At 44.0% G+C, this 12,666-nt stretch overlaps 1 protein-coding gene across 1 annotated transcript in view; it reads left to right on the plus strand.

Moving 5' to 3' along the window:
• The first annotated feature begins 519 nt into the window (after positions 1-519).
• The window catches only part of ARHGAP20 (Rho GTPase activating protein 20), a 63,993-nt gene continuing 51,846 nt past the window's right edge, over positions 520-12,666 (plus strand). Inside the window, exons 1-2 of the mRNA XM_008502343.2 lie at positions 520-679; positions 10,472-10,557. Coding sequence (XP_008500565.2) covers positions 581-679; positions 10,472-10,557 — 185 coding nt within the window. The 5' untranslated portion in view covers positions 520-580. The remainder of the gene's footprint in view (positions 680-10,471; positions 10,558-12,666) is intronic.

Below are 12,666 nucleotides of genomic sequence, written 5' to 3' on the forward strand. Positions count from 1 at the left end.
CGGGCACCTGCCACCTCACACCAGGGACCCTCCCATCTCTACCTGCATCCGCACCCACACCCAACCTGCTGCTCGCACCTCAGATGGGCACCGTCCCTCAGCAGGGCTGCGGGGGGACTGCGGGGAGCTGTGGGAGGGCCGTGTCCCGCGCTGACCTGCCTTCTGCAGGGAGGGGGCGGACAATTCTGGGGTAGCGCAGCACCCCCCGTCCCTGTGACCACATAACAGCGCTTCCCGCTGAGACCCCACAGCACCCCCGCACTCAGGAACACCCAAACCCATCCCCCCTCCCCCTCCCCGCTCTCTCCCGCCCCTGCCGCGCGCACCGGCGCACAACGAGCCGCGGTCCCCCTGAACCCCGCCAGAGGCGCATGCGCACCGCCCTTCCCCGCCACAGAGAGCGGCGGGAACCCGTGGGGGCGTGGCCTTTACCAGGGGCGTGGCCCCAGCGAGGGGCGTGGTCTGTGCCGGGGGCGTGGCGCGGCGCGGCGCGCCCTGTCCATGGTGCGGGCGGCGGCGGAGGCGGCGGAGGCGGCGGGGCGGCTGTCCCCGCGGCGGGAGGGCGGCGGCGCGGGGCTGCATGGACGTGATGTCTCCGCAACAGGAGCACCTCGGCCCGGGCCGCTCGTCCTCGGTGAGCGACGAGAGCAGGGTCTTCGCCCCTGCTGACAGCAAGAAGGTGAGGTCGCCCTCGGGAGACCCCGCGGGAAAGCGTCCCCCCGCAGTCCTGAAACCTCCCGAGGGCCACGTCTGATCAGGAACCCCGCAGGTCCCGGGGCTGGACGGCATGCTGCCGTTGAGAGTGGGGTCAGGGAGGAGCTGCCGGAGGATCTGGAGTTGGGGGTTCCCGCGGCAGGAGCTTGCTGCAGGGATGCCTCGGGGAGCTGAGGGTGAGATGATGCCCGGGGCGGCTCAAGGGACTCCGCTGGGTGGGTAGCCCGGGGACCTAAGGAGGGTTTCTGCATGGATGTCCTGGAAGCAAAGGAGGCTGCTGCTGCCAGAGTGTCCGGGGCAGGTGAGGAGTGCTGCTGCATGGGTGTCCCGGGAAGCTGGGGAAGGATTTGCTGGATGGTGTTTGTTGGAGCCAATGGGCTTTGCTGCATTTCTTGGTGAGCTGTGGGGGAATTGCTGCATGGGTGTGCTGAGAAGACCTAAGGGGAAGCTTTGCTGGATGGATGTCTGGAGGCTTTGCTGGGTGGGTATCAGAGTGAGCTGGGCACAGTTTTGCAGAATTATTATCCAGGGGACCTGAGGGACCTACTGCCTGTGTGGCTGGGGGGAGTGAGGAGAGGGTTTGGTAAGGCTGAGAGGGTTTGCTGGTTGCTCTCACACGTGCTTTGTACAAGAGAAATGTAAGAGGAGCTTCCCGAAGAAGCGCCTTGTGCTGTGTGTCAGAATTGCTAGCAGAAGAGCGTAATCCCATCTGCAAAACTGGTTGTAAAATCCATTTGATGTCCTGAATTGCTTTTCAGCATCTGACAAGATCAAGTGCAAAATGTTCACTTCTGCATACAGCCAAGTACTTGTTTCTGCCTTATACTTTGCTCTAACCAGTGAGCTGTAGTAGCCACATTCTTCCCACTGTGTAAAACAGGGATTTTTTTTTTCTCCCTGATGTAGCAACTGCTGTAGTATTTTTCTTCCCAAAGCTGATACCTTCCTACCTTACCAATATTGCCTCACAATTACATTTAAATCTGTACACTGCCTTGTCTTTAGAGGTGCACAATACTACTGGCTGCCAAAAATGATAGCAGGGTTAGAATGAATGGCCAGGTTACAGTGTCCTTTACTAAGCTTGTCCACCTGGTGACATGAATTTAGGATGCCTGGCAGTAGAGGTTGAGCTTGTGTCCAGTTCTGGTGCTGAGCAGGTTTTGGGGCTTTGCCTGCCATGCCACAGCAGTGTAGAGAGAAGTCCTGGCCCCCCTCCTCCTGATGAAGCATTTCTTTCAACTGAGAAATTCTGCTGTGCATTTCCATGGGATGTGTCTGTGTGTACCTTGCCTTAGAATCATAGAATCATAGAATGATTTGGATTCAAAGGGAACTTTAAAATCATCTAGTTCCAATGGCTCTTCCATGGGAGGGACATGAAGACATGTCGTGCTCCAGCCTGACTGCAGCCGTGGGGAACTCTTCTCATGGCAGCTGCCACCAGTGGTGAGATGGTCACACGGAGATTGTTTGGCCAAGACTTCTACCACACTTTGCTGCAGTTAGTACCTGATCAGCTGCTGAGAAGGGAGTGCCATACACCATCACAGAGTGCTGGAGGAGATACCTTCTGCTGCTTAGCTGGACAAAGTGATGTAGTAGATACTTGCCCTTTCCAAGTACTGCAGTCTAATTTGAAATGGCTAAATTTGCAGAATTGATTTATCTTCTATAATTTCTTTAATTTTTCTGAAGACAGAATACCATGTACATTCAAATCTGGCAGAACCCTGACACCAGGCATCTGCCTGAAATGAAAAGGGATGCCCAAGTGTGGTGAAGACTAAATTTTTTTTCTTACAAGTTCTACTTCATGACTCAGCATATGAAAGACAAATATTAATGGTGGCACTTGTGTTTCCTATTCCTGCTCCAAGGAGCCCACGGTCGAAGGAACACAGACCTTGTTTTTGCCAGTGCTGACAGGGGAACGAGGATTTCACTTTTTACGGATCTTGGCAGCCCTTTTGGAATTCCTCAGTGTGGAGGCACATGCGACAGGGATACAGATGGAAATCCTCCTGTGGAGAAGCAGCTTGAGACCCTGGCTGGGCCATGCAGCATATGGCAGCTTTGCACACCAGGCACAGCCAGCACAGGCAGCCACCAACATCCAGCCAATGGCTCAGCTGCTCATCCACTGTCATGGATGAGACTGCCAGCACGCCATCTCTGTCTCTCTCTGGGGAAGAAGATTCCTACCTTTATGCATATTCACCAATGGGCTAGTCCTAATTTTGCCTGAAGCTGGATCTCAATGGCAGTTCAAATATATTTTTTTACTACTTGGGTCCTACAGACTGTCTCCATACCTGTTTGGCACTCAGTGCCTAAGCATCATATTTCTTTTACAATACAGAAAGTTGTGCGTACTGCTGGGGAGATTACACTGCTTGTATTGGTTACATACAGTTAAATGGAACAATGTGTTGGTAAGAAAACAGTTTTGATACTGGTGACACAGCACCTCAAGTTGAACAGTTTTGTTGCGAACACCTATTTAACATCAACTATTTTACTTTCTGGCAAACAGCCCCAAACATGGGATGCAAAGTGACCACTGAACCTTTCTTTTTATTGCTCTGACTATACCTTTCTCAAATTAAATTATTTAGCTGAGATTCGCTACATTTTTCTGTGGTTGTCTGAACTCCTACTTCATCTTCTGCTTGGCTGAAGGGATCACATGCTTGATCTCATCACAGGACCAGGAGATAGAAATTGTCTAGAACTTTTTTCCATGTATTTCGTATGACTGTTTAAGCTACTTTTCTGGGAACATTTCCATTCATTTTCTTGACATGCAAAGTGGTTTGAAATGCTAACCTGCCTCCCAGACACTGGGAGGTTCTATCTGTTAAATTCTTACAAGGCATTCAAGACACTCTACTAGAAGGTGACACTGCAGTGTTTTAGTTACTGCTTTTGGAAAATTATAGACCTGATTCCCTCCTTTTCTGGTCTTACTGAAGTAACTAGACTATGAGTGGCTGACCTACAGAGAAGTTTTGTACTGACTGTTTAATTTAGTAACCAACACCAGTAAATTGATGCAAGTCTGAAGTGGATTAAAGTAACATGAGTAAGAGTGATTATACTGATAAAGCTTATTTCTGTAAATTTATCAAAACAAACTGTGCAGCAGAGACATCTTTTATGCCAGTGTAACTGTGTCAGCAGTAGCAGCTGCAGTCATTTAACTGCATTTATAAGTTCCTGGTGTTTCACTTCTCTCTTCATGGAGGGACTAGATTCCAACCAATCCTGAATATTTTACACAAGACAATATTTGGTAACACAAGGAGTCACTCAGGATTTTTTGCTGCCTCCTTGAAGATTTCAAGGAGCTACTTGTAATGTTTTAGAGGCTCAGGAATTTTTTATGTTTACTGATACAATGTGTGCAAAATATTTACTGTTTTCCACACCAAGAAAAACAGTATTGATAGTTTGAGACCTGAAATATGGTATCCCATCACCATAAACATGTGTTTCTTTGTGATTGTAATCACAAATATAGCAACAGTTTACTGTCAGGGAAAGGAGAGTTGTAGTGTTCCCCAGCAGTGTACTAAATGCATAAAATTCAAGCAGATTAACAACACCGAAAAAGTAAAGGTAGTCGTACATTAAGTTCATCCCTTCCTCTGTTTTACTCTGCAAAGATGAATAAAGTATGTATTTGCCACTATACCTGATGATGCCTTGATTTCATGCCCTTAGATACATTTTTTACCATAAAGCTCCTGAAGGAATTGATTGCTCTTTCCTGTAAATCTCTGTTTACTGCAAGCCTGGCTGTGGATCTGGGGAGCTGCTGTCAAAATCACACCTGGTAGTAATGGGAGTCTCAGCTGTCAAGGAACAGTTCTGGCACCTTTTAGTGAAGTGATAGACAATTTCTGTCATCTCACAAACATATCCTGTAACAATTTTATCTCTGACCAGGACCAAAAAAGCCCCCATTTTAATGAAGTCATCTGTGTGATTGGTCCTTAGGTTGAATTCCCTCAGCAGACTGTGCTGACTTATGGTAACATACTGTTGTGATGTGCTGCCTCTTGGTGCTGCTTTAATTATGAACTAGAAATAGCAATCCCTTCTCTGTCTGTCCATGAGAGAAAATGAAAATTATGCACAAAACACTGTGTTCTAATTCTTGAGTTTCCTAGTCTTGAGTGAGTTTTTTTTTTCCCCCACGGTGGCATTAGGAAAGAAAGGGACTTAGCATGTCATGTGGGATCTTATACCTAAAAACTGCATGTATCAAATCATTGCCTGTTTACTTAGTGCAGCTTGAAGTATCAATGGGGAGTGGGGAAGAATCTCCTCCCACTGTCATGGGCAACCTGCTCCTGAGAAAGCCTTGCTGTGCAGACACTGAGACACAATCATGTCCTTGTGTTAACCTTCCTGCTTTGAGTCAGGATTGAAAGGAAACTTTGGGCTTCATCACAACCAGAGTGGCAGGTCTGAGCACTGTGGGTGCAGTGCATTGGCAGTAGGTTACCCACAGACTGAATATTTGACCTCCCCATTCTCTAAATTTTTAGTAGTCTCTCACTTCCCCATCTTTTGCTGCATATGAGTGAGATCTTATGAACACATCCATATCAGTGCTCCCAAAGATTTGTATCCTTTGAGAGATAGTTGGTAGAACATCTTCTGCTCCTAGTTTCTTCCATCTGTTTTTCTTTCTACTCTGAGATGGACTTTAGTCTCTGTCTTTGCTGTACTCTTCAGCATCTTCTGTTCCATAATGATGTGCTTTTGCTTTCACTGTGTTGATAGCTCTTTCCTCTTGTGCCCCACCATTGTTTTCTCCTTGGTTATCCATCCAACCAAGAAAGGATAACCACCTTTCTTTTTAGAAGGTCTTTGTGAGCAGAAGTATTCTGCCAGCATAAACAAAAGCATGGAGTTTTATCACCTGCTCTGCCTTCATGGTAGGGGGGCTCTCTGTGGGACCTAGACATCGCTACTTCCTGAGCCAGCAGTTCAAACGCAATCATCTTCTTAACATGTTTATAAGGGCTCAGGAGTGTTATAGGTCAGTATGGAGCCATTTCTTCCTTTACCAGCCTATGAGATTCTTGTTATCTCTGGTCTTTTTAGATAATCATACACTGTAAGTCTTAACAAATACTAGATTATGGCATGCAGGACAAAAGATTATTTTTTGCCATTCATAAGTAGCCCAGTGATACAGGAGGAAGAGTGACACCCAGTTGTCCTGGAGCATTAACTGCTAGGTGCTGAGGCTTGGTTTTCTTTTTTGATTGTCAGGCAGGTAGTTGAACTTTGCCTTAAAGTTTTTGGTAAAGGTTTGTGTTCTGTGCTTTGATTCATGCTAATTGCACCACCAATGTGTGCCACAGATGGGTTTTGTTGCTCACACAACAAGAACGGAGTTTGAGTGGGTGAAATCCTTAACTTAGACACTTTTAAAGAGTAGGCTTTGTTAAAATCAGGCTGCCTTTTATTAGAAAAACAAAGCAGTGTGGGGGAGAGCTTTAGCCACTTGAGTGCAATCCTCATCTCAAGGTATTGGCACATCTGAGTGTTGTCTCTGTCACACAGTTAGATGACCCAGGCACATGTCCCAACCTTGACCCACTTCTGGAGCCAGCCTGTAAATCAAGGGTCTGAAATCCTTTCATCTCTGGGGAGGCTTTTACAACGGTATCTGCACATTGCTGAGGAGGCATTTCTGCTGCCTCCACCTGTCAGTCAGGAGCTGAATACATTTTTCAGCTATTGCATACCTGAATCTCTTAAATAGGCATTGGGTAATATAATTTTCTTATCCTAAATTCAAACCACTCTCTGAGAAGACAATTGTTCCCTATATTTCTGAACTCACAAATATGTCTATTCCCTGTCTTTTGCTCAGATAGCAAGAAGAGGGTTGAGCTGATTAACTCAATTTTCTTGGTCACCTCTGTTTTCTCTTACAGTCAGTGGGGGAAGATGGCACTTGTAGGACAAGAGGAACTGTGTACTAGTGTCATTTTTTCTCTGTTGACTACAGAAAGAGCACTGAGCAAATAGCTCAGGTGCAAGTCTGATGGTGGGTGAGAGGAATCCTCCTTCACATGCCTGACCATCCTATCAGGCAGGCACTACAGCCTGGCAGTGTGGGCACTGTGCCCCCAGGCAGCCCCAGCACACAGCCCCTGCCTTAGCCTGCCTACTCCCACCTCCTACACATTTGCAGTAGCAGCAGTGGGATATCCATTTATTACACGGATTATCCCTTCTCTAGATACTTGTAAAATATTGCAAATGCTGTATATCTGTTACTTGTTTGTCACCACAAAATAAATAGTAAGTACTGTGATTTTTTTTGTGCATTCTTTATTTAATTTGTGCTCTGCCATTCTCTAAGTTTGAGATAGTTGAGTGATATACACAAATTACAAGAGAGTGCTTTATCTTCATTTCCAGTTTTTTTGAGGACATCATGCAGATGTTGCTCCATGTTACCTTTTTCACAGAATAGGGATTAATATCACATAACTCAATCTATTAATTTACATAAATTCCATATAATATCACTATCCTCTTTGACTGTGTGGCAAAATGAGTTGAATGCTATCTGTCAGGAATAGATTTTTCCTCCAGCTTATGACTTCTGAGATATTTGTGAAAGTGTTACTGTAATCCTGTAATAAACAGAGGTTCTGATTTCTGAGGAGAGGCAACATATTCAGTGATGGTTTGCAAGCTTACTGTTCAGCATGGTGGGTTAATGTGCTAATAAACCACCTACCATCATGGCTGACAAAACAGTGTTTCAGAGTGTAGGTCTGATCCTTATCTGGTGTAAATTTGTTCTTTTGAAATCTATAAACTTATGTCTCTTTAGACCAGATGAGAAACTGGCCAAATCCTAAAGTGTACCACCAGTCCAGCAAAGGCAAAACTTTTGTTTCTGTTTAAAATGCAGTCAAGACAACCACCTCCAGAAATGCAAGAAGTATGAAGTTAAACCTGAACTGGAGAGTACAGGGGCAGGAAGTCAAGCTTTTAAATGTGGGGAAGGCAAAAATAACTCTAGTTTGTCCTGACTGATACAAGATTATCATCTTTGCATCTAGCACACTGTAAACAGTCATTATGGATACAGATTTTATGATACATTTCACATTCCTTTTCAAAACTCAGCTAGCAAGTACAAAAATTTCTCTGTGTTGACCTTTCTAATGTTTACATGAAAAAATGGAAGGTTATGATGTGTGACACATGTTGAGAAAAGCTTCTCTGTGTCCCACACTTAGATAATTGGTCATTGCATCTCCTTTTGCCCCCCAAAATCTGCACTCACTACATCTGTCCAGGATGTATCCTCTTCCCCTCCTTGCCAGGGTGACATCTTTGGACATCTAAATACAGTGAAACTCAAGAGAACAGGCATCTGGGTCCAACTTAGCCAAGAATTAATCTTCTTTCTTCTCTGAGTGACTCAATTCAAGTTATCTTGGGTCCCTTCCAACTTGAGATACCCTATGATTCTATGATAGTCACTTATCTTCTTTTCTCAAATAAAAACACTACACACACACACACACACAAACACCCCCCCTTTCTGTCTGTAGTCAGTCTCTCTCTGTAATATTTTCATTTACATGGAGCTGACCTGACTCCACTTTTTCTGTGAAATTTTTCCTGTTCCAAGTCCCATCAGTGACCTTTATATATTTTAAGGTTCTTTTTTAAGCTTTGCTTCATAGTTGTATTAAAAGCTCATCCTCAGAGATAACTCAGATGTGGACTGGGAGGGGTCTGGAGCAGCCTTCTCAAATGGGCCCTGCTCTCAGCAGGTCCAAAGAGACTGGACCAGAGATCTCCTGGGATCCCCTCCAGCCTGCATTACACAGTGTCCCTGCCAGTCCTTTGAGCATTATTAAACTTGCTGTAGTCCAAATCTTTACCTTGGTCCTCAGATATTTAAGTCAAGACTAGAATCTCACTGCCACAGGCACTATTCAGTACTGCTAACCCAAGCATGAAAAAATGGCCATAATTGACAGCTTTTAAAATTATGCCTTTTTTCCTGTGGCTTCCTTTTCAGACCTAAAAAGTCAAAGGAATTAAGATCTCTGAAATCATAACCAAGCCTCCTCTGCATTTGCAGGAGCTGAGATGCTCTAGTTTTTACCACCCCCTGAAAGCCACCTACCCAGTAATGAGCCTTCCAGTAAATTTCCAATTGGGAGTTGATGTTTTATAATAAAATTAAAAAAAACCCCACCCTGTTTTGTGAAATCTGTGGTTTGTTTTCTGTAGGAAGTTAGATTGCATTCTTACACAGGTCTCTTTTTGCCTTTTATTTGTGGGTACACTACTTTTTGCTAACAGCTTTTCAGATTTTCTAGCAGTAAGACAAACTGATTTCATTCACTGGAAAAATTTAGCAAAGTGGGTTTGGTTTTTGCTTTTTTTGTTTGTTTTTTGTTTTGCTTTGGGTTTTTTTGTTACTTTGTTTTTGGAGCAGGTTTTGTTGGGGTTTTTTGTTTTTGTTTTTTGTTTGTTTTCTTTCAAAACTAGCAAAAATTGACATTATTTTTTTAGTAATATATTGGGTTATTATCCAGTTATAGCCCAATCAGAAAAAAGACAGCTAAATGTTCCCATCTGCATTTATCAGTCTTGAACAGGTCATTTTTTTGATAAAAGGAAGAGGGAGGAAGACATAATTTTTACAGGTGAATTGAAAAGACACTTGGATTTATAACAGTTGCTGCACAGTGGCTGTAACTGAATATCTGACAAAACAAACAAGTGTGTGCTCTACACAAATAAAGGGCGAAGCAAAAAAATGACACAACAAATTCACTGCAATGAGTAGAAGAAATGCACTTATCAAAAGTAAAGCAGGTAGTTTCATAGATATTAATTTCTATAAGGGGAGCATGCTGTGCACCTGCCCAAACAGAATGTTTGCCACATCCAGCACATGCACTGGGAGAAGAGTTGGTTCCCTAATGCATATGTGCTCTTGGTAGGCAGTGGTTATTTTTAGTATAAAAGAAGAAATTCTTGCTTTGCCATTGCCTGAGAACAGAGACTTCATGACAAGTGACTTCCATTTGAGCAGCTTGGTCTAGTGGAAGGCATCCCTGCCCATGGCAGGGAGGTAAGAACTATATGATCTTTAAGGTCCCTTCCAAACTATTCATGTCCAATATTCACCTGCTTATGATCTCTCAGCAGCTCACCAGGCTGGTGTAATAGACAAAAAAAAGAATCATTAATGACGACTGAGAGACAAGATGTAATGCTCCTGCTAATGAGTAGGGGAGGAAAATGCCCACACCTGTAAACATATGGAAATAAAAGGTAGCCCAACATAGCACAAAAGGTTAGCTGGATAGAATCCAAACCTTAATTCATGGTATGTCAGGCCTGACACAGAAATGTGTTGAACCACCACCTGGATATTTGATAAATTTAAAGTAAAGTAATAAGGGACAAAACATGGTTGAGACAAGCTTTAGGTGTTTATTTTATGTGTTCAGTGCATCTCAGGTACCTGGTACTAACCAGTTTATCATTGGCTTTCTGGTTGTGTTTCTTTTTTCTCAATAAGTGGTGTTTTGGAACCATTTTCCCTCTCCAGGGTTGCTGCTGGCAGTAACTCAACCTTTTTCCCATGGTCTGAAATAGGAGTCTGGCTGTGACATCTCTTTATGCATGCAGGTATTGTTCTGAATCTCACCTATGGTTTCATTTTTTTTCTCTTTCCAATCAGAAAATGAAGAGTTTGGCCCAAAGACGCCAGTCTGCACCATCTTTGATCTTTGTCAAAGCACTTAACAGATCACGATCAGTCTCAAGGTGAGTCAGAGTTTTGCTGGCTGTACTGTTTTGCAGTTTCTCAGGCCAAAACATGAAGTGTTTTTGAGCTCTTGACCAGGTTGTCAGCCACAATTCAGGCTGCTCAGTAGCTGCACAGCTATAAAGCCTGCTGAAAGGTGTGATAGACCCAGTCCAGCTGCTGGCTGATCTCCTAGAGGTGTTTCCCCAGTGCTGTCACACTAAGCTGTTTATACCCAACTGGAGAAGCAGAACTGCTCCCCAGTTTGCAGCTGGACATGCAGCATTTGAGCTGCACAGTTCTGTTTGTGGCTGGCTATGATTTCCTGCTGGGGAGATAGCACTGGGAGAAGAAGGTGAATGTGTCCTACTTTCTGCCCTGTGCACTTAGGCAGTGCCAGGCAAACCTCAGGAGTAGTTACTGTGAGACTGTACAATTTAATTTGAGCTAAGTGTCTGTCATGGCCTGCTGTATGATACAGTCTCTCCAGGGCTCTGGAAGCACCTGCCAGTTTAGGACAATGCTGTGGGCCAGGACCTAGTGGTCACAGCCTTCTGACATCAAGCACTAGCAGCTTGTGGGGCTGCAGGTGTGTGCAGGTGTGAAGTGTTCCGTGACTTTTGTCTGCAGCTTCTGTCAGGATCACCTGTTCCTCCTCCCTCCCTACCCCAACATAAAACTACCCTGGAAACAGGACTTCCTGTGGAGCTAATCTGCTGTCCAGCTCTAGCCCTGACGTGCCATTGGAACCATGCTGCATATATCACTTTTTCTTCCTGCACTACAGTTCATTTGACTTTGAACTTACAAAATACAAGTGTTTATCAAGATGTGAGCTATCTGGTAGGCTGTTCATGCTTCCAGCTGTGTAGAGCTCTTTATGAAGAAACAGAGAGAAAAATTAAAGTGTGGCTTTGTAAGGAATATTGTTTCCTAGTCTGTGGTGTGTTAAGTAATCAGTGTGTGTGCATTGGGAAGCTTTTTTGTATTTGATCTAATTCCTGGTTTCGTATTTGTCATGGAGAATTCCATACTATTTCAGAAACCTGTGAAGGTATTCTGTGAAAACATCAGACTTGCAAAATAGGAAAGGAAAAATCGTTGAAACTACTTCCAGGTCTTTTTACTGGCTAGGACATAAAAGAAGAAACTTTAAAATTCCTAAAAGTGTTTGCACCTTTTTGTGTGGTCCAGTGGCCTGAACCTAGAACTGAGAGCCAGGAACATGTGTACTGGTTATACCTGTAAAATTTCTTCCGTGGCCTCTCTCAACTTTGTTTTCAGACCCTTAAAATAAGATGAATGGTTGTTCTGTAACCCCTTCATAAGAGTACTGGAATTGTTTGGATTGTCTGCACTACCATATATTTATTTTTCATTTGCTACTCTGTCTTCATTATATTTGTACTCATGTTCATAACTGTAGTAGCACCTTCTGGGCATAGGTGATGTTCCTAACTCAGATTGTGAAAGTAGAGTCAGAGTATTACTATGCCCAGTAACAATAAATGGGGGACACAGTGGACAAGAGATGGGATCTCTCAGCCCTTGGACTTGAGGGTTCCCTGCAGTTTATATGCCTATGTCTCTGTGTCTTCTTTTTAAGATTTGCTCCTCAATATTAAGAGAATGAACTGTCTTTGATGCTTGTATTTCAATCTTCTGTTGTCTGCCTGCTGTAGTTCAGACACAAACATTCTTCTTAAATTCTTTTTTCTGTTTTGTTTGTTTTATTGCCTACTTTCTAAGTATCAAAGTTGGGCTATTACTCAGCATGTACATTTTCGCAAAAAAGTGTTAGTCTTTCTTAAGTGTAAATATGTCTTGTTTGTATAGCCTGGTTCAAAATTATTTCCAGACTTGGTGTGTGGAAGGATTTTTTCTCAAGCCAATGGGCAGAAACTTTGTGGTGAAGAGTGAGGAATACACTGCCTTGTTCTGCTGTTAGGGCAAAGCTTTGGTTACCTGATGGACCTGCTGCTTTCACTCACAGCTGAGGGTTGCTGCTTCAAGTCATGTCTATCTGCTTCCTGTGGCATGCAACAGTATAGCTGTTCCTCTTGTTTTGAACTGAAGTCTGTGGCCTTAGTGGGGTCTGAGGACACCAGAGCCAGAGCAGGTGATTTTGT

Source organism: Calypte anna, chromosome 1 (genome assembly GCF_003957555.1).
Source record: "Calypte anna isolate BGI_N300 chromosome 1, bCalAnn1_v1.p, whole genome shotgun sequence".
Taxonomy (NCBI): domain Eukaryota; kingdom Metazoa; phylum Chordata; class Aves; order Apodiformes; family Trochilidae; genus Calypte; species Calypte anna.